Consider the following 27,415-nt stretch of genomic DNA (forward strand, 5'->3'; position numbering starts at 1 on the left):
TAGTCCATGGCTGCAAGAGGTTTAGAGGTCTACATACCTCAAGGTTATTTACTGAGGTGGGGGGGGAGGTTGGTGTTACAAAAAGTAGCCTCTTGGCCATCAGTGTCTAGGTACATAAATGCTGCCTTCACTTTCTCCACTGCTCTGTAGGAGAGCTGCCTGTTTGTGAATTATGTTTGCCTCGTCGAAACTAAAAAAAAACAAACACCTAACAGGCAAACTGAGATGAGAATGTTTTCTGGCGTGTTCAGAGATGAGAGCTATCCATTGTGTTCTCTGCAGCAGTGGTGTTCTGATGTACAATCTTCCCTTAAACTACAGCGGCCGACTATTTAAACTAGAGGATAACAGACAACTCCGCTGTTAACTGCAGTTTATTTGTGTAATACTCCACACTGCACCGAGAGCCAGAGTGGTATACTAGGAGGAGGAAGACACCAGCATCCATGAGGGTCACTGGTGACCTTGAGTCATTCACTCTCGACTGTGCCTATTTCACACAGCCGTTGTGAGGATATAATTGTGGTGCTGGGGCTGTACACCTCTCATGGGAAGGTTAGGGTATAATAGTCATCAACCTCTCTCAATAATGAAGTCTCAGTGCCCTCATACTGATCAGAACGGAACCAAAATGGACCCACTGAGAGACAAGAGGGAGGTATCAGCATGCTTGTGGGAGGGGGAAATCCCAAGTTTTGGAGAAGTTCAATTTAAAAAACTACCGCAACCACCAAAATCCTAATGAGGGCTCAGTATGTTCAGTGGACACCAGGCATTGCAGAAAGTTGTGTCAGTTGGAAGAGAAAACTAAAGCAGTAGAATGAATTAGCTTTTTTAGTCCCTAACATCTTATGATATCCTGGAGGAAGGTACACTGGACAAGAACACCCCTGTTAGGAGACGAATATATACTGCAACATCTCGTTGCAGTTTCCACTTGTACTGTAATAATATGCTGGGAGCTAAATGTTCTCCTTTAGTGAAAGCTACAGAGTTTGCCTATTTCAGCATTTTCAGATTTCTCTTTATAATAAGCTTTAATTGCTGGAGCAATGAAACAGCTCAGAAGTTGTTCCCTATTTGGGAGGAATCCAGGAGAGTGTAATTGTTTTGAGAGATTAGTCCCCTCCCAAAGCAAATTGCAATGAAAAGTAGCTTGCCTATCTCTCCAGTGTCTCCACAGCCAGCAATCATGGAAAGGGTTCAGCAACTTTATAGGTTTTGTATATTGCAGTTGCTTCACTTTTTACTTTCTTACTTTATTTCATTATTTCTTATTTTATTTTGTTGTGTCCCAAGAAAATAAAATATCCAGAATAGGTAAGATTATTATTATTTTTTAGATCATCTCCTAGCACAGGAGTATGAAAGACTTTCTATTATATGGGATATTTCTTGATTTCTAAACATGCCCCCCCCCCCTGGGTTTGGTGCCTTAAGACTTTTTAGGCATGTTTGATATAGCATTTTGAAGGAGGCAACAAATGAGACACGCAGGCAATAGCATAGGCTGAAAGACTCATTTAACACCACCCAGTGACCTCCGTGGCTGGGCAGGAGAGTGAACCTGGGCCTTCTATATCCAGCCCCAACTTTCTAGCCACTTTATTGCGCTGGCCCAGAAGGGTAGCAGTATCACAGTAATAAAGGCTAGCAGTTTTATTATTATGTCACAAGATTATTTGTGAGGACTTGAGACAAAGCCAGTGGGGAAGGGGCAACTTGTATTAATTCAGAAGATTTCATATTCTTACATACTTAAGTCTGGAATATCTTGTAGTTTTAAAAATCCTGCACCCATAGTTGCCCCTTTTGAACAAGAACTGATATTAATGCTGCAATCCTAAATTAAATTAGCTGGGAGCAAGTTTCATTCAGCTGAATGAAACTTCTGAGTTGGTATGCATATGATTTTAATTGTAAGGCCATTATATATATATATATATATATATATATATATATATATATATATGCAGTTTAATACTACAAAAAATGAAGTTGTTTCTAGATATTTGTTTATGTTTTATTTACCCCCTTTGATCCTTTCCAGGACTAGAAACTTTGTGTTTAATAAAAGATGTGATTCAGGCCATTTTGACAGCAATCTCTTGGCCAAGAATAACTTGGCTGCAGAGTGCATGTTGTGCATTCCTGCACTAAGCATGAAGTTGATTATTAGTTCACACCATGCCTGTGGAGAACTCTGGTGGCTGGCTGGTGGTGAGCACAAGGTTTCTTGGTCTGGAGCCTAATTTCTCCATGAGCAGAAGGAGAGTTGCGCTAGTACCACCCCCCCCCCAACTTTCACGGGGCCATCCAGTCCCCAGAAAAGGGGGTATAGGATGTTCAGCAAATAATGCAGGAAGGGAGGGCAAAATAAATTAATTTTCAGAGGAGGACAAGGGTGACTTGCCATTTATAAGAGTAGTCGGCAGAGGGTTTTCACCTTCTTTTCTTTCAACCAAAATGGCTTTACTTCAGTGGCAGAACTTCATTGGCAACCTGGCGACATTCCCATGTCCCACAGAGTGGCCCAATGGGAGCACTGCCACATCATGGCAGCATTGTCCCCAGTGGCATTGCTGGCGGGGGGGAAAGAAGATTGTTCCCCAACTGGCCACTGCGGGGAGCAGCTACCTGTGCCCCAGCCATGCCTTGGGGAGTGGTGACATTACATCGTGACATCATTGGGCCATTTCTGCAAGACATTGGAACGCCACCAGGATGTGGGTGGTAGTTGAGACTAAGTGGTGGTGTTGTTGAAGAAAAGAAAGCAGAGAACCTACTGCTGCCGTCTCTTATAAATGGTAAGTCTCTCATGCGCCTCTGAAAATGAATTGATTGTGCCCATCTATGCTGAAAATTATATATCTCATCTCCCAGACAAATGCTGTAGGGGTTACCTCATGGTTATCTATATCAACAGGAGTTTAGGTAGGTTGCCTAGTTCACCTCATACATTTGGTGCCTGCTCAGAGTTAGAAAGGTGTCCCTCTTCGAACTGAGGTTTTCATCCAATGCAAGCTAGACGGCATAATGGGGTTGCCTTGAGATGAAGGCATGCCAAACAAAGCTAAGATGAGGAGAAATATAGAAACTTTGCCTCCATCTTACTTTGCTGCCAATTTACACCTGTGACTTTGAATATGCAGCTGAGCCAAATCACGAGATTATTTATATTGTGAGAGATTTATTGGTGTTGGGAAGTCTTGTATTGTACAATATGCTGCTTAGATGTGACAAACCACATTAGGATGACCACATGGGTAACAACAAAATAATGCTACCTACTGGTCACATTGTGTGTAATGTTTTGTTTTAAAAGACATGCACAATTAGAAAGTGTTGCAGGTGCTGAAAGTTGCAGTGTATTTTAATTAGTATGTCCTCAGCTTGCAAAATCTGGAGCAAAGGGGTGTTTGAGACTTCTGTTAGAATAGTAGTTATCACTAACCAATTAAATAAACCCTAGGGCTTCTCTGCATATTTTCAGGGATTAATGAATCCCAGCTGGATCCTCACATAGATGAAAAGCTTTGTTATGTTGGGGAAGGGGAATTATTGATGCTACTACCAGAAAAAAAGCATCATTCATCAACAGTACCTCCATTAAATAATCCATATTGAATTCACCACCCCAATATACTATCAACAAACTATATTTCCCTTTCTCATGTTGATTTACATTTTGTCAGTATAGGCATAAGGGCTGAAAAGAGAGCAGCTTGATGTTGAATTGTAGTATGCTGCATTTTAATGAGGAAGATTTTGTTTCATTAACTATTATCTTAGCTGCTAAACGTTGTGTACAGTGATACACTGGGCCATAAGCTACATTGTACTATGGGGAAATTGTTTCCCTCCTCTTCTTCTTCCCCTTTATACAGGTGAAAAGCAGAAAAGCCCAAGACAAAGGAGAAAGGAGCCATTTTCTAAATGAGATTAAAACACTGAGAAAAGAACTGAAAGAGCGAGAGGAAACTGCTATGACTGAAATACTGACGAAAGCTAATGTTATTCTGGCAACAAACACAGGTTAGAGGAACTTTCCTGGTTTGCTTGGGTGGGTTTTTTTGCCTTGAAGAATAGCTAAATCAGATTATTGGCAGCTACAGATTTAGGCTGCTCTACACTCCACTGCATTCTTGTGCTTTATCATGTACTCCAAAGATTGCCCAGTGCATCTTTGAATTGATTCTCAACCCAATATGTGTAAAGGTATGTTCAGTATACAGAATTGCGTCTTGCTAGATGATTTGCCTTTTTCTTCTGTGCAGTTCTGCTTTGCAGTTGGATGGTTCGTATAACTAATCAATGCTGTGCGCACATGTACTGTACACACAACTCTGCCATTCATGTTTTACAGAACATCTTTTACTTAATGCCGGCTAATGAGGGAAGGGAACATGCATTATTTATATAACTAATCAAGCCTTTGGAGCTGAGAAAGCCGTGAATTGTGTTTTAAAGTATGTACTTAATGTGGCTTCTTGGATCAGGGACCAGACAAATTGCTCCTGTTGGCAATCCCCATGGTATATTTACCAGGGAAGCTTGCAAATAACCCGAGTGAAAAAGATTGCATATTAAATGTTACAAACATGTGCAAAGATTATTTATGAGTACAACACAAGTGCCATATTAAAATCAATTTGTTGTTTAAAATAATGTTTCCCTTTTGATTGGAAGGCTGAAATAGTACTTTAAATCTCTCACCACTGAGTGTTCTAGACAAGCAGAATACTAGAGTGTATTCAAACCTAGCACACCTGGAAGAAGGCTAGGCTAGTATCTTCCTCCCTGACATCTAGTTGTGCCAGGAAGGTGTGTGGGTTTGTTCATTTCTAAATGCAGGAGTGTTTAGTCATTTGATTATCCCTTCTGAAATCCAAGTGGCATAATCTAGGAATAGATCTGCATTGCCATCTACTCTTTGGGTGTGTTAGGTCTCCTAATATTGGCCATCTTAGGGTGTATTGGACTTTGGCAATTTTTTTCCAATTTACTATTTGAAAGAAGATACTACAAATGTGATCCCTTGGAGGCTGTTGCTTCAAGAGCAAGAGTTGTCAGCTAAACTTGAGACATTTATCAGGGCAAGGATGAATGGGGTCACACTCAGGGCTTGGCAAGTGTACTGCTCAGGTTTTTTGTGCCCAAGGAGAGGGCACATTGCCTACACAGCAGAAGCAGTAGCCAAGGGTGTTGGGATTATGCCAGGCTTATCAAAGGGGCATATTTGGGCTCAGGGCTCCCTGCAGTCAGAGGTACTAACATTTACACATATTTGAGCACAACATCCCTTCTTTCAGAGATGAATCAGCCTGTTCCTTTTAAAAGCCACCTAGTGTTTCCAAAACTTCTCCCACTACACCCACTCACACAGACATACAAGCACCTGGCAAGCATTCCTTCTGCCTCACCTGCAGGGATGGATGAACTTTTCCACAGAAATAGCCAATAGTGCTTGTTCATTAGGAGAAGTGTTTTGGTAAACAGGAAATTGGACTGTCAGATGGATCCTCTGTTGCCTGTCACAGCACACTGCTGAGGACAACATAATGTGAAGGCTTGTGATACTTTGAAAAGATGCAGGTATCCAGCATGTCAAGGCCAACACGTCTTTCCTCCACTTTTTGCTATGGTGCATAACTTTAACATTTTCTCTTGTTAACTAGGAGCCTCTTCTGATGGTCCTCTGAAGCTACTTCCTGAGAACCACTTTGATCTGGTGGTAATTGATGAATGTGCCCAGGCATTTGAAGCAAGCTGCTGGATACCTCTGCTGAAGGCCAGGAAGTGTGTCCTGGCTGGAGATCACAAGCAGCTGCCTCCCACAATCATCTCTCACAAGTAAGGAACATTTCTCAAAATTGGGCCATTAATTATTTGGAGCATTGGGGAAAACGTTCACCTGGGGGTTGAGGGGAAGTGTTTCAGTTTGGACATCATTACCTGTGTTTATCTGTGCAGCAGGTAGGGCTGTTAATAGCTGGGCCAACCTACCCGGTCGTTATTTAAGGACATTGGTACCAATAGATCAACAGAAAAACATTTTTAAGCAGGAGTGGTTAGAACCATGGACTCTGATCACAAAGGTAGATTTTTTTCCTATCAGTCATAATAGACATACTTTGCTGTTACACCTGAAAGGATAATAATAATTTGTCCTCATTGACAGCTGCGCCTTCTGATTAGAAGGAGGCAAGTATTTGGTAGCCTTCTCTGTGGGTGTGTAATTCTGCAGCGTGATAATACCCAATACAGAGATTTAGCAGAATTCCCGCATCTCAGAGAAGGTTGCCTGCTGAGGATGAGTGCTTTGGGCTCACAGGAACCGTTAACTGTTGAATTAATTAATTTCTCCCTCCTCAAAATTTGAAAATTACAGGTGTAGAGGAATGACCAAGAGCACTGGAAGCTTAGGCAGGGAGGGCCTAGGGAAGTAGCTTGCATAAAACCTGTTTTGAGAAAGAGTGAACTGGCCAGGATTCCGAATAAGCTGGCACCATCACCCAAATGGTGAGCTGCTAGTTTCCATGCACTGTAGCAGGAAGATACAGTATTGACAGATCACTACATTTTTTGAGATCCTCTTCATATATTATTCATATATATCAAAATTTTGGGGTTTGAGTTTTCATATAGGGCTCTGTGTGTGCGTGCCTGGTTTGCTTGAGTTTTTCTGTTAGGAATTACTGCTGTGCTAGAAAAAAAAGTACATCTTATTTATGGACCTGCTCCCTGAGAGGCATTAAGCCACTAACAGGAATGTATTTCTCCTCTGCTTTTTACTTTCTACTCCCAGTAGGAAATTAGCATGCAAGAAGCCTATAAATTGTGCATTGTTGTGTGTGCTGCTCTTACTATGTAAATCTTTAGTCAGTTTTTTTATGCACATGAATTTTATGGATCTCATATCTGTAATATAATTCAACCTTTTAGGTACAGGCATTAATTATGATATCCTGGTATGTATAGAAAACCTTTGCAGTGATGGTAGTTTAAAAGCATTTTTTTGTATCTGTTGTATCTGTGAGCAGCTGTCCCAAATGAAACCAGGGTTCTCTTGTGCACTTAGAAGGGCCTGGACTAGACAAAAAAATACTATGTCTTCTGACAAGTTGAAAGATGCTGTGTTATAGACTAGATGATCTTTTTCTATAGAAACTAATACTGGAGACATATGTCTGAAGATCGTTCCTTGCAGAGCATCATTTTGAATAGCCCCTTAACCTTTCCCTACCCCATCACTTATGTAGTGATTTCACTGCAAAATCAACATAACACCTGTGTAGAACCTGAGCAGTCCATTGAATTATAGGAAAGATGTTCAGTGGTAGAATGGAGAGATCAGAACTTTGACACCCAGGAATTGTTGGGGCCTTTTGACTGAATGTACACACACATTATGTCAAATAAATAATGGTGTAGACTGAAACAAAACAAAAACATATCAGGATGAGGGAGAAACCAGTGCTCATAGTGGGGAAAATGTAAGCAATCCTTTTGAAGAAATGAGCTCCATCTCCGATGGGAACTTGTCATCTTTGTTGAACCTTGAAACCTTGAATCCTAATAGGCCTTTCTTCCCCTGAAATCTTCCTCCAGCCACTTCTCCAGATTGCTTGGATTCGATCCAGTTGGTTCCCTCCTGGGGCTGTTTTATCATGCTGACTTTTTGACCAGTCCCCTACCAATTCGCGTTACTTGGGTGTAGCAAAGTAATTCTGCAGTGGCAAAAAGAAGGGAGATCAAGGTAGCAGAAATGAAGTGTGTTCTGCAGTACCTGGGAGAGTAAAACAGAAGTTGGTGACAGTGGCCTGGTATGTACATTTGAGCACCTAAATGACCAGGCATGCATGTTGAGGACCCAAGCCATGCCCTGTAGCTGAATGCTCATAGGAATTTTAGAGCACTGGCTAGGAGCCACACACTGTGTGCTCCAGATGCACACACTGCCTTCTCTGCTAAGAACTTGGAGGGGGAATGAAGATCCTTGGACATCTGGTATGATATGGAATGTCAGATTCTGGTTCCTTGAACCAGGAGTCAAATCCCCGGCCTCAGAGTCAGGCCTCTGTTCTTCTCTGTGGCCTGCAGGGTGCTTTTCCTTGAACTGGGCCAACTATTTATTTGGAAGAGGCAGAGGCAGTTTTGCTGTCTTCTGTCTGTAGAGGGCACCTCCGCCTCTGAGTCCTGGTTGACAGTGCTTCCAGGAAATGGGACATGGTATCAGTGGTTTTTGCTGTGTGCATGCTGTCAACGTGTGACAGTTGCACAATGGTCTCTGACCAGAAGGAAGGCCTGTCTCAGTTCTGAGGAGAACAGCTCTCCAGAATGGGGGGCTCTGCAGTGAGGAGCTTTTTTCTTCCATCTTTTCATTCTTTTCCTTTTTATTCTTCCTGTGGAGGTATTGTCACAGATCCTGTTTATTTAAAATATTTGGACAGAAATGAAAAAGCCAGGAGTCCCTGTGGTAGCAATTATGAAACCGCAGTACATGTCATTTGTGCAAATTGTTGTGGATTGCAAACTCAAGAGTTAATTCCAGAGTGTGCAGCTGCCACAACTGATGTCTAAAAAGTCTAGTTTGCAATTGGCACCCCAGGAATCTGTGTGTACTCATATGTGCACTGCATGTGCAAGGTATAGTCACTCAGACATTCCCATTGGGTTTGCTTAGAATTTATTTCTCTCAAGCCTAGTGTTGATATGGAGTTTCTATATGAGAAATGGACAGGGACCTTACAACATGTGTATGCTTGCTAAAAACGAACTTGCTGATTAACATCCTAGACAAAAGTACTTCTTCATGTAAAGCATAATTACCTTAATGGAATTCACTGTGACAAATGTGGCGTGGCCAGTCTCACAAATGGTTTTAAAGGAGAATGGGTCAAATTAATTGAGGAACAGGGTCTTCCAATAGCTGTTAGTTTAGTGAACCTCCCAAGTTGCTTTGGGTGTGGGGAGAGGGCAAAAACAGGGAAGAGGTATCACTTATCTATCCTGGTTGTGAGTTTTCTGGAAGAATACAGCTGGCAACTATGGGGAACAGAACACAGGAGTAGATGGACCATTTTTTTAAATTGTGTCTCTGGAGAAGAGGGTAGCCAGCATAGTGTTCTGAACTATAATTCCTATCATCCCTGACCAAGTTGACTGGGGTTGATGGGGGTTGTAGTCTGAAATATCTGGAGGGCACCATGTTGGCTACCCCTACCCTGGAGCAACAGTCACATGCTTTGAAAAGGAAATGTTTTTAAATGCAATGTGGAAACTGCCACAAAAAGCAGTGTGGAGTGCTGCTGTCAGGATTCTACTCCATTGCATCTCAGTTTTTCTATCCCCCCCCCCAAAAAATAATAATTCAGCATTTAGTGTCTGTTGAGCATTCTTGGTCTTCACTGGGCTGTTTTTCCCATTATGATTTGTTATACTTCTATGAATCTTGGGATTTCCCCAACCATGCTAATACCTCCCTCCTCCTAGCCTGGAATAGATGAGCCTAATGGTCTGTCTCTGTATAAGGCAGCTTCCAATGTTGGCAATTCCGAATAAATGCTTTCCAGACGCTTAGCTGGTGAAAACTAACAAAAAGTGGTGCAGTGGATTAATGAAACAATCTGAGTTCAAATATTTTAGCCTAGCTATAACTAATATGTAAGACAGTGTCTCAGTTTAAGAATGAGATTAACAGGTAAGAAAGATTCTAGCCCTCATGTTTGGGGAAGAAGGGCTTGACAATTGTGTGCCATGTTGTTGAAATCTCAGAAAGTAAAGGGTGTATGATACAGTGGGGAGTGGTGCTTCTTTGGTTTCTACTAAACACCAGGAAGAATACCATTGCCAAGAGTATCAAAAGCCGCTGAGAGGTTGAGGAGAATTAACAGGGACACATTTCCCTTGTCTCTCTCCCAACAGAGGTAATCATACTAAAATAGTTTCTGTGCCAAAACCAGGCCTAAACCCCAATTGAAATGTCTGTTCTCCTGATTGTTATTACAATAAAGTATACAGGTTATTCAGATGTAAGCAAGTTTTGCATATCTTATTATGAGCACATAATAAGATTTCCACCCTGTATGCTATGTATTTTTTAGGTAAATAATTTTAGCTTTGAGCTTTAGTGTTCCTGTCCTTATCCTGAGGCCCTGGATCTGTTTTCAGATGCATGTCATGAGGTTTTTACAAGCTGTTCTGCTGTTGAGTTCTTGCAGAAATATCTCTGTTCTGAAATATTGACAAGAGCATAGAAAAAGAAAATAGCAGTGAAGTTGACGGACATCTTTATACATTTCTGCTTCAATCTATTTATTTATTTTTTATTTATGCTATTCAAAGCGTGGTTAGAAGTGAAAACAGATTCCTTGATACTTGAGTTTTGTAAAATTTCCTTGTAAACAACATGGCAGTAAAATAATTTGTCTGGTTCAGATTCTGCTTTCTTACAAACTAATATCTGAGTTGGGACCAAAGCGTGCTGTTACATTTCACAGCAATATTTAGAGATAGTGGGCTTCCTGTTCTTCCTTTTGGTTTAATAGATTTAAACCAAAACAGAGCTTGAGAGGACATGGCTCTAATCAATAGTGTTTACAGATTTACATCTCCAAAGCAGAGTTAACAATAAATGATGCCCAAGGAGCTCAATGTATTAAACACAATGAATGTTCAAGGCATCAGCGGTACCCTAGATCTGTAACCCAATTGCTCTTCTGACAGGATGCATTGCAGATGGTTATGCCTGGAATAAAAGTCTGCACTGAGCATCTTGATTCTTGCTCTTCTGTCCATAAGTAGCATGTCAAATTAAAGCCCTGCCATTCTTAAATTGTAAGCAGATTCTCTCATTTACACAGGGTTCAGTGAAGAGGTGGTGGATCATTGACATGTTGTCAGGGACTGGCTAGACGAGGAGGAGTGTTGGCTGCCAGTTGCCCGAGAAGCACCAGGGAGTGACACTGGAGAGGAGGGAGATTTTGAGTCTGACTCAGACTGGTGGGACACGGAAGAGCAATCCACAGAGGGAACCATCAGGGAAGTTCTGGAGCCAGAGAGTGGGGGCAAAGGGGAGAGGCACAGTGTGGACACAGACCCTGATAGGGATCTGCGTTGCAGGACAGTCCTATTCCAGCCCCTTCTCCCCCCACCCCTTTCTCAGTGCAAGAAAGGAGAGCTGAAAAACAGAAAGAGCAGATAAGAAAAGTTGAATCATGCCAGAAGAATGTACAGAGAGAAATGCTTAATTAAGGGAAGGTGAGGAGAGGTTTCTAGCTTCTGCAACTTTCATAGCCTGAGAGCGTCTGGTATCTCTGATTGTGAAGCAATAAAGTTATTTGCCTTCAAGTCGCATGCCTGTTCCCGATTTACAGATTTTACGGCAAGGCTGTTCTGGCAGCCTGACACATGTTTTCCTTGGAGGAGCATGGGGAACCTCAGGTCCCAGAAGGAGAATGCAGCCCTCCAAGTCACTCTTTCCATTCTTTGTCTTCTTGTGTGGCGATATGGACAGAGAATTCCCATAGACTGCAGCATCTGCCCCTCCCTTGCCCTTGAGCCTGCTTTGATGCTGCACCAAGTACCTAAAGTGGGCACAGCCAACTGGGACAAAGTTCACCCTGCTCGTCCGTCCGGGTCTTAGTAATACAAACCAGGTGGGCCTCCTCAACCTCCATCTAATTATAGGTGAGGGAGATCTTAATTAAAGCCAACCTGCTCTTCAAATAGCAGCATCCGCAGGCCTGAGTTCTGGCTGATAGCATGACTCCAATTCCTCTTGGTAGAGAGGGGGCCGGCATGCAGCACAGCCACCAATTGCCTGTGTCATATACCCCCTCACTGGAATTGCCCCACCTCTCTCTCGCCACATCTGCAATTGGGGACCCCCCCCCCAGTCTTCCCAGCTGATCTTGTGCCAGGCACACATCAGCTGCCACCTCTGAGAGCAAATGTCAAACCTTCAGCTGTAGCATATCCAGAAAAGATACAGTCCCAGCCACCCTGGTAGTTAAGCCCAGGCAGAGCTCCCAGCTGGTAAGCGTGGGTGTGGCAGGCTTCTCTGCTGGCCCGAGGTGAGAAAAGCCCCACATTCATAGGAGTAGGGAGGGTGTACAGACAGCTGCAGAGTTCCTCAGGGCCCAAGATATGTTCATGCAAGCCATTTTGTGTGTTTTTTAAATGATATTTATTGAAAGTTTTAAGATTACAAAGACAAACAAGGAAGAAAAAAAGAGAACAAGAGAACAGATAACAATTAAACAATACAAATCGATAAAAGTCTAAATCAAAAAGCAAAGGCAAAACACATAATACATCAAAATCAAAAAGCAGAATTAAACAAAAAATTTTTTAAAAACAAATCCAGTATTCTCAAATCCTTAACTGTCATTACCTTATTTCATCGACCTCCTCACACCTCCCTTTTTTGTGTTCTAGTTGTTAATTGTCTCAGCAAATCCTTTCCATTTTTCATAATATTCTGTCATTAAATTACCTTAATCTATTTTAACCTTATCTTACCATAAAAAACCCTAGAACTTAAAACTTAAATCTTATTTATACCAATTTCTCATAGCCATAGCATATTCTTACATAGTTCTTTTTAACATTTCTGCTAAAGACAAATAATTTCGTTCCAACATTTTTCTAATACTCATTAATTTTACAAAACATTCCTAAATTAAAACTTTCTTTCAATCTTCATCCAGCGTCTCTTCCTCCTGGTTTCGGGTTTTGTCAGTCCTTTCTATCCCATCCATCTAGTTCATTAACCTGGTAACCTTATGTCCGAGGCCCTTAAGTCTCTTCCATGTCCCTTCCGCAGATCTTCTTCATATTTATACCTGTACTTTACTTTGTCTTCTGCTCCTTTCACTCGTGGAGACTCCAGCTTGACAATATTTTTGTCCCTTCTCAACAGATCAGCCCCTTTTCTATAGTCCACACTGAGCTCCATGTGGTATTTAAAAGCATGTTTCAAAGTCCCTCCAAGGTTGAGGACCCCCACAAGTCCAAACTCCTTCCGGCCCAACGCCAGATTTGAAAATTCAAAACATCCCTGCATAGGGGGGTCTATCCAGCCCCCCATCTCCAAAGCGAACAAGACTCTCTCTCCAAATCTGGCTTTTTCCAGGTTCATTCATCAGATCCAACAACTCATGTTCCTGCTGGGCCACAGTTCCCTCCATCTCTGCCTCCCGAGGTCCAGCCACAACCTCCTCCCTCATCTGATCTGTCAGAGCACACTCCTGAATTAATTCCTGAGTGGGTTCTATATAGGTACCCACTACCTGTCCAAAATTTCTGATCGCATCAGTCATCAAATCCGTCTTCTCATGTAACTGTTCCAATAAAGCACTTGTTTTGCAGAAAGCACGCACCAGAGCCTCGGAGTACATTGTTGTGCAAGGTCAAAGTCTAATCCCATGATCTTAATCTATTGCAGCTGCAAAACTCCCCAGTTCAAATTAATAACAGTTTCACAAGCTCCCTCTAGGGGAAGAACTTCTATTTGTATCCATCTCTCTCTCTCTCTCTTTTTTTTTTAGCAGATCTAACAACAAAGTTTCCTTTTTCAGATATTTTGTCAATATTTTGTTCCTTTTAGCTGTGAAGGAGAACAATGGAATCACTATGTTTCTCTTCTTTTAACTACCTGTCAAAAACGTTTGTCTATAGTCAATGAACTTCCCAAAAGCGTCTGTCCTGACACCCCACTTCCAGGTTCAAGACGGTGGAAGATTACTTTTCTTTAAACTCTCTTCTGCAGGTTTAAACAGTCCAGAAAAAATCCCCCCTCTCCTCCTGCTTCCAAGGGGGGTTCAGTAATTTTAAATGATGAAAGTTGATCCTTTACAAACGATTTTCTAAACTCTAGCTTGCCATGTCTTTGCTTTGATCTTTCTACAAAAAGCGGAAGGCTGACTTCCTGTTTAGACCGTCCCGCTTCAGTGCCAAATTAAAAGGAATTTCTTAGTCCAATTTTCCGTTCTACTCACGGGTCGTTGTTTAGAGTCCAATTGTCCAAATTTAACCTACTCACAGGTAGTTGTTTTTGCCAGATTGTCACAGGAAAAAGGTAGCGCTCTCCGGTAACGGCTGTGCGGCTTCGCTCCACGGAAGAAGCAGTTGACTCTCAGCACTGCGCCGCTTGCCCCACTTCGCTCCGGAGCCCGTAATTGGGTTCCTTTACAAATTGGGGGGGGCGCTAAAGGTGCCCGCCGAGTCCCACGGTCACAGGCTTCATCCGCCTGTGATTTTTTAAAGGGTCCCCGCTTCGCCGTAGCGGAACAGACCCGATTTCCGTAGAGCTAGTCCCTCCGGATCAGAGGGAGTCCGCCATTACCGATGGTGCCACCCCGGAAGTCTCCATGCAAGCCATTTTGGACAGCAAGTACCCTTTTCACATTTAGAAACAAAGCATTTGAACCTGTGAGCTTGTAAAGTTGTCAGTTCATTTTGTTACCAGAATGAATAAAATTATAATTGTATAATGGGGTGGAAAACGATTTTCAAAAAAAGAATGTTTTGTCTCGAAAATTTAATGGCTGCTGTTTTAAATTATTGGAATTATTTGTTCTCCTTGCTATTAACAGAAAAGTACTCTTAAAAGCTGCTTTAATCAAGTTTTGTTTGCAAAGGACAACAATGTCTGTTGACTGGTGTTTCTATTGGATTAGCTGACACACAGCTTGGATAGATGACTCTTCTAATTAAATGCAAAAGCCAATAAATTGGGAGCAACTTTTTTTAACTTAAAGAAGAAACACTGTTCTAAAATGTCAGGGATTAAAAAAAATCAAAATAAACTACTGGAAAAAGTAAGTAGCTTCTTTAAACATGTGGCCCATCAGCATGCCCTTGAAATGCTTTGTCTGAAGTTTGGGGCTTGCTAGAAGGTGTGTGGAGTTTAGAGAACTGGGGATGGGATCAAAGGTGGGGAGCTGGGGACCGATTCCATAATTTTGGAAAAACACAATCTCCAGTATAAGGTTAGTTAAAAAGTGAACAGAAATTTTAATGTTAGCAAAGCATGATCTATCTAGATATAAAACACACTTCGAGTATAAAAATAATATTCAGTGTGTTCTCACAGATAAAACATTTGTGAAGTATAAGAAGTATCTGAAGGGGTTGCATGAGTTTGCGTAGATGAGAGGATTTGTTTTGCTTGGATTATGTAGTGAGCTTCATCATTGAGTGGGAATTTTAACCTCAATTTCTCACACTCAAAACTAGCGCTCAAGAGCCTGAGCAGATTCAAGGTGGATCCCTGTCAACTTCTGATGTCAGCAATCAGCTACCACCCACACCATCCTGGACAAATAAATATTAGGCGTGTCCCTTTGTTCACTCCATTTGCCAACTCCCATATCCCTGCCTCAATTTCCCTTCCATCGAGTTTTCCTTTCCAGGACAACTCTCCTGCCTCAGTTTCCTCACAGACCACAACCTCTCCCATCTCCATACGTAAGTTGTAGAAAAGCACCACTTCATACATTCTTCATCTGGATATTTTTGGTTCTCTGAACAAAAGAATAACTTTCAATCTATGTAAAGACAAGTTATAATTAAAGTAAATGTTCTTAAATAGCTAAAAATTAGTCTCTGTCAGGGAAGCTCACTGTTTCCTATACCGTCCAACATGTTTGAGATTGCAAAGAACAAACGAGATAAATTTGGATATTTAAAATATATAGACAGAAAGTAACTTGGCTTGCTTTGCATCTTGCATACCTGTGGTGCCAGATGTAGAAGAGAAGCATGAGAACATAGAATTTTTATGTTGTTGTTTTTAAGGTTTATCAAAAGCAAAGAAGGAGAGAATGAAGTAGTCATGAAAAAATTACCCAATATCAAACAATATACGCAGTATCAAACTGGTACGTAAGCAAAAATCTGATGAGACAGCAAGAATAATAAAATTAATCGTAAAACCCTGATGCAATAAAAAGTTTTCAAAATCTGTCTGAAAATGAGAATTAAAATATTAAATACATTTGTTTTTCAGTTTTATGATCTTAAAAACAAATTAGAATAAAATGAAGCTTTAATAAAAAAAAGAAATAAATAATAAAAAGTGTCCTCAAAAGATGAGAATGGATTATGTGTGTGTGTGTGTATATGTGAGAGAGCGAGAGAGATGAACTGAGCAAGACAACAGAGTTAAATGACTGGAACAGAAATTAGAAATGGAATAGACATAGTGAAACAGACATGTTTATATGCTGACTGGATGAATTTTAACACTGGCATTTTAAAAAAACTTGCATGTAGAAATTGACAAGATCTTCCAATCTTCTGGAGCAAATTTTGGCATGCGTGCAGGGGATTGCAAGGAACAGGAGAGGAAGGGGAATTCCTGTTTTGTGTGTGTGGAACTGTGTTTCTCTAGCAGATTGTCACTGTTGGTTGTCACCTTTAAATCTTCATGCTATTTATGTGGATAATAACATAATAAAATGGGAATGCAAATTTTTGAAATGGTGCTGGAGAAGAAAGTGTATATAGGTTTGATATAAAGAAAACCCAACACTGGGCAGAACTGGAGAGAAACAAATGCCATATTCAGATGTTATCCCTGTCACCCAGTCCCACCGCTCATGGTATAGCTTAGAATCCTGCATGTTCTAAATGTGTTCTAAATCATGCTGGGAGCTTGCAAAAATACGGAACGCTTCCTGCTACAGACCTTTACCCTCACATGCATGGAGGGTGGTGCAGCTGGGTGATGGCAGGGGGGAATGACAACAGCAGCAGCAAATGTGTCTCCCTGTCCCCTCATCATCCAAGCCCCAAATCCCTTGCGAAACACGGAGAAGAGGTGATTTATGATGATTAGGCACATTCCAAGGAAATCTGTGTACATTCTCCACTCCCCAGTGTTTGCTACCATCTCAGTTGGGGCAGGTGGTCATTAGAGAGAATCACACTGCAGCTTGATCCTGATTTGTTTTAACTTGGACATGAACAAATTCCAAAGTGGAAATTGTGGTTTGTTTGAAAGTGGAAGCTGTTACTTTCTACCTTTCAAGCAAAGGAGGGGGAGTTTGGGAGCCCTAGGATTGCCCTTTCCCCCCAGTCACCTGAACTCTGATTTAGGACAGTGATTATCTGCACTGGGCCATTGACTTGGGCTTTGTGTCACCCTTGCACAAACTTGGCTTCAAGCATGTGTAACCAGTTGAGTAGCCATTGGACATAAGAAAGCAAACATAGCTCTTCTTTCCTTAATTTGCCAGTAAGCAAAGCTGAACCATCATTGGGAGCAGTTATTGCCTGCTGATGAACTACAGTAAGGTGCAGAACATGATAGGTGGCAGAGCTAACCAGCTTTTCCAAGTACTAAACTAGTGGTATGCTAGTGACAAAAGGTTGTGCAAATGGGTGCAATTCAATTTGGAATGTCCAAAACATTGGGCTCTCTTGTAGGAGATTGATAATGAAGTCTGGATTGCAAATTGTTATTACAACATGATTTAGTCCTAGCTATGCTATAATCTTCTCATTTTCATTCATCTTTCCCCCTCAGACTTTATACTCGTAGATCATCTGCATTAATTCAGTATCATGCTGATTATACTCTGCTATTTAAATATTGCTGATAATGATCATGCACCATCTTCATACTGGAGAACCATGTCACATTTTCACTGTATTAATTTATTTTCCTTTGTCATTGTGGGTTGGTTGATTTCCTGTGTGCTTTAGCAGTTTCAGCTTAAGGCAGCTATACCTCATGACTATTCATTTAGTTTGCAAACTATTTTATCCTGAAGAAGGGCTTTTCTACCCGAAATACAGTGAGAATATCACATACTCAGTTCAGGAAATCTGTCCACCTTCTAGAATGCTCTATATTAATAGTGTTAACTTCTGACCAAATAAAATCTGCCTTGGTTGGGAATATGTGGTTTGTGGGCTTCTTACCAGGTAACTTATACGATAACTCATCATAACATGCGGGATCAAGAAATAATTTCTCTTCAGGTCAGAAACTAGTGATCTTTTCTCCCCTCCTCACCAAAAAGGTACGCAACTCTTCCTTTGTGGCATGCAATTTCCTGCCCGCTCTTGATTTTTATTGATTCCTGTCTCTCTTCCTTTAGCATAAGGCCACCAGATTCCTTCTCCAATTTGAAAAAGACAAGTCAGACTTGTATTTAATGATTTTATGAAAGCTCTAGGGTCTCTTATGCATTTCTTTTCCTGCTGTACTCAGCATAGACAGACACCCCCCTCCCTTTCCACAATCGCTCATTGCCTAGGCAAGGATTCCAGCACAGAATATATAAGGGAGGTCATGGCCAACTGCCCTCCTGGGCCTCAGCATGGCTGGCTGGCAGATTGTATCTGCCTCTGCAACCTCATTGTTACCATCAGTGGGATGACACAAGAGCTAATACTTTTTTATATAAACCCCTTACATTGGTGCTTCAACTGTACTGACCCAATTTCTATGAGCGTGCAAAGCTGAGTATATGTGCCTTGTTGAGCAAGTATCAGATGTTCAAATGCGGCACGAAATAAGACACCCTTGAAATCTCCAAGCTAACCAGGCAGTTAGTCCAAATGTATCTTACAAACAGGGGCTTCACTGGATGAAGATGAATGCATGTAAGATGTGCACCATGATGTCCACTTCCATGCTGCCAGCTTTTCATACGCTCTTCTCCCCTATTTGTATGCTGGGAAGTTACTCACTGCTGTACTTTTATATGGGGGAGTCATTTGACTTGCAGAGCTGGAAGGCATCCTGAGATTCATCTAGTCCAACCCCCTGCAATGGCCAGCTGCTGGAACACGCAGCTGTCCCATACAAGGATCGAACCTGCAACCTTGGCATCATCAGCACCACACTCTAACCCACTGAACTATCCAGGCTGGTGATCAAGACTCTGACATTCTAATCTTAATTTCTCTTATTTCATGGAAGCGACCAAGAAACTCTGGATAGTGGGCAGAAAAGTTTTGGTTGAGGAAACGTTCTGGTTTTGTTGTGTTTAATGGCTCTGAGTTTTATGGTCACTTAATGCCATGGTTTACAGCATGCTGTCATCTGCTTTAGGCCTGCTTCATATATTGTAATTTTCCTGCACAGAGGAAACATACATCTCCCATAGTGTCTGAAGCAGGTTTAAAGTTTTATTTCTTTGCACTTCAGATATAATGGCAAATGTGTATTTTTTGTATGAAACTTGCAAATGCCGTGTGGGAAGTGGTCTTTGGATGACTGGGAGCAGAGTGGGAGGAAGATTTAATGCAGAATGCCCTGTATATAGCTAATCTTGCATATTGACTATTTAGTTGCCTTAATGTGTTATTCATAAAGTTTATTTTAAACTTAAAAATTAATTTATAAAATGTTTTAAAAGTGGTGTGGGTTGTTTGTCATTCCCCCCTGCGCCTTTGCACTCACTATTTCTGCCTTCTTCATGCTTCCTGTAGATCCAAGAGTCTTTAGTATCTCTTGGGTAGTGGTTTTGGGATGTATAGAGGGTTTTTATAACCTCCTACATGTTGGATAATGCTGGTAGTTTTATTAATTCAACCTGTTAAACAGTACAAAGTTGATCGTAATGTTTTAAAACACAGCTATACATTTGCTTCTCTTTTATTGATTGACATTGCCGGCATCATTAAAGATGTATAGTTTGTAATTGATCAGTCCAGTCACCGGGTTGCATGAGCTGTGCTCTTCTTGCACATGGGTGTTTGCGAAAAGTGAATTCTCTCTTTTCTTCCCCACTGCCACCCCCAGGGGATCCACAGAGATCTCCTGAGATGTGGGCTGGGGGAAAAGAGAAGCTTTCATAAGCTGCCTCTGCTCAGCTTCCCACTCCCACTGCAACCCCTCACTTTACATCCCAGGCCTTTCTTGATGCTCTCTCAACTTCCAAGGGGGCTGGCGCTAGAACAGCAGAGGCACTGGTGTTTTTGTGGTTTTCTGTTTCCTCTGCTGGGACACTGGCAATATTTTAGGCCTCCTTTCACAAAACAAGTTACTCATTGCTGTTTATAGCCTGTTCTTTTCATAGGAGCTCATTTTGAGTGTCTCTAATCAAAATTTGGAAGCTCCCAAAGCTAGAGGAAACTGCTTTGGAGGGGTTTCTCTGGGGCTCAGAAGTTGGCCTGGAAGTTCAGCATTACAAACATGGCTTGAGCATACCAGCACAAAATGTGCTATGACCTCAGAGTCTGACTCCCCGTCTTCAAGGGATGGCGCCATGGACTTGGAGGAAGAACCAGAGGGTCAGAAGGAATTGTGTGCTCTCTACTGCTCCAGTAAATCTAGCAAAGGAAAAGGCCATTCTGCCAACACCTCTCTGGCCTGAGGAAGTAGCACTGACACCCTCCAGCTATGAAGACTCCAGTCCAGAAGCTCCAACAAAACCACTGTGTTGTATCCATTGCTAGTCCTCCTCAAAGTACACCCACTGAAAATAATGGGCATGACTCACTTAGGTCTATTAATTTCAGTGGGCTTACTCAGAGTATAACTTAGTTGGCTACAACCCATTTTCCTGCCCCATGTCATTGGAGTCTTATTGCTGCTGGAACAGACAATGCTACTATAACCTACTTCACCCATTGGGTGAGTAGGTGTGGTGAGGGACACACAAGCACCCAGATGGAGCTGTGGCTTTATTTAATGCTTAGCCCGGGTTTATCTGTTGCCTAAACAACATTCTAACCTAGCTTCACTTTGAACTCTGCATGGAGCTGTCCATCCTAGACTTAACTTGGCCATGTCTAGAGCCACCATGCAGAACACAATGGAAGTATTGTGGTGTGCAATTCATGCCGTCAAAATAGTGCTTTGATTGCTAGTTGCAATACTGCTTGCAACCCAAGAGACACGTTTGTTTCCAAAGCATATATTCATTGCTTCAGTGGTGCTGAAAATTGAGAATTGATCTCATCAGTTGGCCTTGCTACATCCGTTTGTGATAATGTTGTATTGAAGGTTGTTTGTCTGTTTTCCACCACCCACACACTTTTGCACCATTTCAGGATAATCATTCAGGACCACTCTTGGAGAAAACACAAGAAACCTTGTTATTTTCCCAGGAGATTCTCTCCTGCCCCTGTCTCTCAGTCTGTGATTATCTTTCATAATTAGATAAAACCTTGATATGTTGTTGTTACCAGTTCATTGAGGAAATTGCTTTTTAAAAAATCTACATTAGAAATAATTGTTGAGAACAATCTTGGCTTTGAATTTCAAGGGCGTTATGGACCACTTTAAAATGCCTCATTTGCTAGACACACTTCCTTAGACAGACATTCCTTAGGCAGACAAACTTCCTTAGACAGACAATGTGGGTGCATTGGTCCATAGCCATTGTTTATTCTGCTCTTGCAGACATCGGACATTTGAGGAGATCAAAGAATTGTTTCTTGCTTAATCTTTGCAAAATCAGCAGTTATTGACAATAACTAGTGGTGAAATAATGCCACATTTTATTAAAAGGTGAAATATCTCTCTATTTATTCACCATATAGCCTGTTATTGGCCTCTGTAGTGGGTTGCACAATATACTGGAAATGGCCGTGTTGGTGTACACAGGAGTTTTATTGGAGGACCATGGTGAGCTTTATTGCCTCTCCGACATTTTATGAGAGTCCATTAAAAAAAGATACTTTAGACTGAGCATTTACTGCCTGACTTAAAACAAAGGGTTTTTAACTGTGCGAGATGACTATAGGCTTGCTTCTTATTTCTTGGACCTGATTAGGAAGGCATTTTCTAATATAGGTGTGGAGAAACCCCAGGGGCTGCAGTTGCCAGGGTGCTGCATGTACCAGATCCATGCAGACACCAATGGTTTTTCCCATCCATTTTTGTCACACAGGATCAACACCATTTTCATACCATTTCAGTTGCTGAATGGCAAGCTGTTCTTTTTTAAAATTCTAGAGCGTTTAAAAGCAGTTTGGGGACCTAGGCAGGAGAAAGTGGAAGAAGAGCTGCTGTGTTTAAAAATGAATGGAAAACTCTGGTGTTCACAGGCTTTTCCAGTAGACCTACTGGATTGGGGCTCTTGAAATCTGGCTAATCCATCAACTCTTGTTGTCGAATAGATCATACAGCAATAGGTGTCTTGTCTTATTTGACCAACTTAATCTGTTTATTTACATTTGTGTCCTGTCTTTTCTCCATGGAACAGTTTCCATTTAAATACTGGCCAAGTCCAGATCTGCTGAGCTTCAGGATGTAAATTGCCCAGGATAAAAGTGGCAAAGTTTCTGTCTAGAGTGCTTACAGTATAAGGCTACACTCCAGAATAGTATTTGGCAGTATTGGTGGGGCAGCACCTCTCATTTGACCTCTAGTCAGTTACATCACTCCTGCTTACCAGCAGGGGGAGGCAGCCACAAGACCCGTGTGGTGCAAACTCACCAGCAGGAGGGCTGAATTGACTCAGCCCATGATTTGCACCTCACCCATCCCCTCTAAGCAGCAGCAGTGTGACAGACGACAGGTCAGGTGCATGGCAGTGCCCTGCCTTACTGCTGTCTACTGATATTTGGGGTCTTATGTACCATTGACTATAATAAGGCATTATGAGCTGGGGGAGAAGTCCTCCCATTATTCCTAGGTTAACACATCTCTAAATAGGACTTTAGCATGTCTTAAGTGTGGGAATCTGGAGCATTTTGGAGCAAATTGGCTGAGATTCAGACGGCTGTACATGCAGCTTTTTGTGAGTAGTGGAGGCAAAAAAACTGCAGGTGCAAGCAAACACTGGGAAATCCCCAACTGCGCTTTTGAGTATTCACTTATTGGAATACAGCCGTTATTTATAATAGCCGTCATGACATTTTTCTATACATATCTGAGACACACACACATGTGATAAAGGTGGCAGTGCTCTCTTTGCAATTTTCTTAATAAATTTGCTCTTTCTCTTTGTTTGGAGGACCTTGCTAATTGCTTTCTTTCTGTCGGTGCAGGGCCGCCACAGAGGGTCTTTCTCTCAGTTTAATGGAACGGCTGATTCAGAAATATGATGACCATGTTGTGAAGATGCTCACGGTGCAGTACCGAATGCACCAGACCATCATGCAGTGGGCTTCCACTGAGATGTACGGCGGCCGCCTCTCGGCTCACTGCTCCGTTGCGCAACATTTACTGAGGTAAGTGACACTGTGCCTGCCTGCTTGTTTGCTGTTTCTCCTGACTCTAAACATTTTCAGTGCGGATTGACATTGTCAATTAATATTGATGGAGAATATGCAGGGTTTTCTGCTATCTGCAATTATCCTTTTTTCTTTTTCTTTTTGCCTCTATTTTAGCAAACCAGGGTGGGTGTTTTTTTATCGTCTTTCATTTAGCAAATATTGATCTTTGTTTTCCCTGCACTGGTTGCAGAATAGATTTATGTGCAGTTCTGTTTTTTTTTTAATTTAAGTAAAGCAAAGTTATATAGCAACCAGTTATATCTTGTGGGCCTGATTTTGCAGTCACTGTGGGCCCAATGGCTTGCACATACCCAGCCGAAGTCTTTGGGGTTGAAATAGCTGGCCCTCGTACCACAACGATTTTTGAAACTAAGATTCAAGGGCATCTGGGTATTTTTATTTTGTTTTTGGTGGGTGGGGTTAAGAAGTAGTGGAAAACAAGTTTAGAGCCCTCATGGGTACTTGGAGCCTATTCCATGTCTCTTTGAGTCTTAGCCTTTGATTCCAATGCCCAGTGCAGGCATAATAATATTACCGATTGCTTTAAAAAATTGGGAGCATGTCGTGCACACTCATCTATGGAATGAGGAATATCCCTCTATGGAATGTCACTCTAATCTTTCACTGTTGGGTGTGATGTTGTTTGTTCAACAAATGAATAAGTCTTTTTTAGATGATCTTTATATGCAGCATCATCAGTGTGCAAAGCACTTCACGGAGTACATGTCAAGGGGAGGAGAAAAGGGACAGGGCTAAACAGGGAACAATATCTGATTGTTTTAGTTACGAGGTTAGGGTTAGGTGCAAGCTGGGTGATGGCAGGGCATGGGAACCAGGCAGTTGTTCCAAACATAATACGTAATTTTTTAAACTTATAAAACTATATGAAACAAACAAACCCAAAGCGTATGCAGTATATTGAAAGATCCAGTTTTTAAAAGGCTGCTAATATGAAACTTCACTGTGAGTTGGGCTCATATTGGCCATAATCTGTTATATCCACTGGTAGCAACTGGAAATTGCTGTCAGCAGTGCTCAGAATGGAGTACTTGAATTTTTATCTTTGCAACCACCAAAATGCAAAACATAGCAGGACTACAAACAGAGCCTTATCTTTGTGTAAAAGAAAGAAAGAAAATAGAGTAGTTAGTATTCAGGGAACACTTACATCAGGATAATATGGATTTTTTTTATATATAAAGAAACTCACATTATGGATTTAAATCACCAAGAAGATAATTTCAGTATGCAATATTGATCGCAGTTGCAGTGAAATACTTTCTAAGGGCTGAAAGAAATGGTCAACAATAAAAAATGAATTATTGTTTTGAATGAAGGAAGATGTTACACTCTTCAGTTAGGGTTTAATGCTGCAGCAAATTGAAGGCTGCATAAATTCTCACTGACTTCATTGAGTTCCAGAGCAACCTCTTAACCTGAAATATTCTCCCTTTCCCCATGCTGTAGGCTAAGAAAAGGGGAGACCAGTCTTCTAGAGTTCTAAGATTCCCATACAAACCAAGTTGTAAAGCTCGGGTACCAAATGGTGATAATCCTAGGTTAGCTAAAGTGGTGACCTCCAGATGTTGCTGAACTCCATCTCTCATCATCCCCAGCCAGCATAGTCAATGGTCAGGGATGATGGGAGCTGTAGTCCAGCAACGTGTGGAGGGTCACCGGTTCCCTGCCCTTGTGCTAATCAATATTCTCCTCCTGCCCCCAGCATTCTATTTTTAAAGTCTTAGTTATTTCATTGAGAGAGGTACAGATGAGTTTAAGTATCTCCAGTTGAATTGAGTGATACCATACAACCTGATTCTGTACATATTTGCACAGAAGTTTATGCTTCTACATTCAATGAACCTGCTTCTAGGTAAGTGTACAGAGAAGGCTTAACTTTTACAGGATCTCGCACTTGGTTTTCAGTTTTTCCAGGCGGAAATTATTTTCCTGAGCTTGGGGGAGGATGCTGTTTGCATTTGGCGTCATTTTAGTCTTGGTAGCCACAGCAAGGTGTCTCCCTGTTGTCAGTTAATGAAAGTAGAAGGAGCCCACCTTGCTTTATAATTTTTATTCTGCTTATTGTGAACTGCCTTGGGTAAGCATGATTGGAAAGAACAGCACAGGCAAATTAACAACGCTGCTTTGCTTGACACTGGTTAAAAGTGCTGATAATGTTCTTTTAAATTTTTTAAACAGAATGGGCTTGAGTTTTTAAGACAGATAACTGAAGAGGCTGCTCACTGTATATAGGAAAAATACACATTATGTGGTATTAGCAAGGAAGGAATTAATAATGGAGTGGTTTCCTTTGGGTTGCTCTGTAGGTCAGATGTAATGAATGTAGTGGCTCTTTTCCTCTCTTTCCTCTCTTACCCCTATGCCTCATACTCTTAGTGGAATTGCTGAGATGTAATGTTTAAAGATATTCTACCTTATTTTGTCCTTTGTTTTTGGAACACTTATATAGAGTCAGACTGCATGCTATCTTTAGTCAGATTTTTTGGGGGGACTTTGAGTGTCTCTTGCTCTGGGTGCTTTCAGAGATAACTATAAATTGTCATGGTGATGCCCTGATTTGAAGATTGTTTAATTATTCATTTTATTGTTTTCCTTATCCCTTGTTTAATTCCTTTTTTATTCTTCATTCTGCCTTTTACTTTTGGTGGTTTTGTATAAGTAGTATTTTTAGGATTTGAATTTGCAAATGTGATTTGTTGTGTACCTTTTGAGCAATCACCTTTGCCCATAGGCAATAAATGATTTGACCTGGACCCTAATTATAGCAGGTGTATGTGCCTATGTGAGGTATGGCTGGAATTTAAAGGAATAATTATTCATAGCATTAAGGAAACTCTTGCTAAGCTAATAAGGAAAGTACCTCTTCTGTTGTACTCCTTTTATTGGTCAAAAAAAGATTAATGGACATCAAATCACAGCAAGGCAGGACTGCATGATTAACCAAGGGCAAATCATGCAAAATTCATTTGGCACATGGGCAGCTTTGGGCTGCTGTCACAAATTCACATTTGTGCATGAAATCTGTACTTGATATGTTGGTGGCTAAAAGAATCTGCCTCTGCTCTTGGCCAGAGGGCGGTAATGAGGGTTTCTTCCTGACAACAAGGGTGAGAGCTTTCTGAAAGCTTCTCCCCTACTAATTTCTGAGGGAGCAACACGCCATTCACCAGTGCAGTCAACACCGCAGCATTTCGAATTATCATGTGGCCTTGTTTTGCTGATTCTTCCCTGGCTTCCTCTGAGTGCTGAGATATGAAGGCTCATAGTAATTTGAGAGGCTCGTATCTTGGTGGATTTCAGGCATATTGAGAATTCAGCCTTCATTGTATATACATATTATTAATGAATCTGAGAAGAATATTTGGCTCTACACCTTGTAAGGCACTGCTAGTTCCAGCACATAAGACTGAAAGAACTTCCTTGTCAAACAGCTTTTATGCTTATCATATATCTTATTTTAAGATTTAAGGAATATGTTGTTTGGGATATGCTGAACACCAAGACCAAGGGAGTGCAAAACCAAGAAAATGCTTCTGTCAATGGTAATACATCAGTCTTAAATTTTCTCACAGCAGCACCTGGATTAGTAACCCAAACTCCTGTCTTTAGGCTGTGCTTGGACCCAAAATTAGCAAGTATTCCCTCAGTTCTCCCTTCCATCCCTCAGTTCTTGCTGCTGATGTCATGAAAACCACTTTGCCATCATAACAGTTCTGTTAATGCCTTGCAAGCTTTGTTTAAATTTACTTGCAGAAGAAGAAAACTGGTGCATGTATCAGTATGATTTTCTGTGGCCGAAACCATTTTCAGTATAGAAGATGGATCTGAAAGCAGCCCGTCATTGGCAACCATTAAAAGTCTCAGCATTGTGATGGCTCTGTCTTTCGGCCAATGTGTGTGGGCTGTTCTGCAGCTGAGGCATTGCAGCACAAGAAAAGTAGGGGAATGCTGAAATATTTATGCTGAAATAATCAGCAATTGCTTAGTACTTTAAACACGGAACAAAGGATAGGTTACCTGGGGCCTGCAGGAAAAATGCAAGGGAGAGGCTTCCAGAGGATTTTCGTTTGAAACTAGAAACATAGGAAGCTGACTTATATAGAGTCAGACCATTGGTCCATCAGGCTCAGTATTGTTGACCCTGTTTGGCAGCAGATCTCCAGAGTTTAGGTCAGGATTCTTTCCCAGCTCTATCTAAAGATGT

At 41.4% G+C, this 27,415-nt stretch overlaps 1 protein-coding gene across 1 annotated transcript in view; it reads left to right on the forward strand.

The window, feature by feature from the left end:
* The window catches only part of IGHMBP2 (immunoglobulin mu DNA binding protein 2), a 64,618-nt gene that overhangs the window by 16,442 nt on the left and 20,761 nt on the right, over nt 1-27,415 (forward strand). The window contains exons 7-9 of the mRNA XM_081012541.1: nt 3,888-4,035; nt 5,679-5,853; nt 22,963-23,145. Coding sequence (XP_080868667.1) covers nt 3,888-4,035; nt 5,679-5,853; nt 22,963-23,145 — 506 coding nt within the window. The remainder of the gene's footprint in view (nt 1-3,887; nt 4,036-5,678; nt 5,854-22,962; nt 23,146-27,415) is intronic.

This window comes from Podarcis pityusensis (genome assembly GCF_964106645.2).
Source record: "Podarcis pityusensis genome assembly, chromosome: 1".
Taxonomy (NCBI): domain Eukaryota; kingdom Metazoa; phylum Chordata; class Lepidosauria; order Squamata; family Lacertidae; genus Podarcis; species Podarcis pityusensis.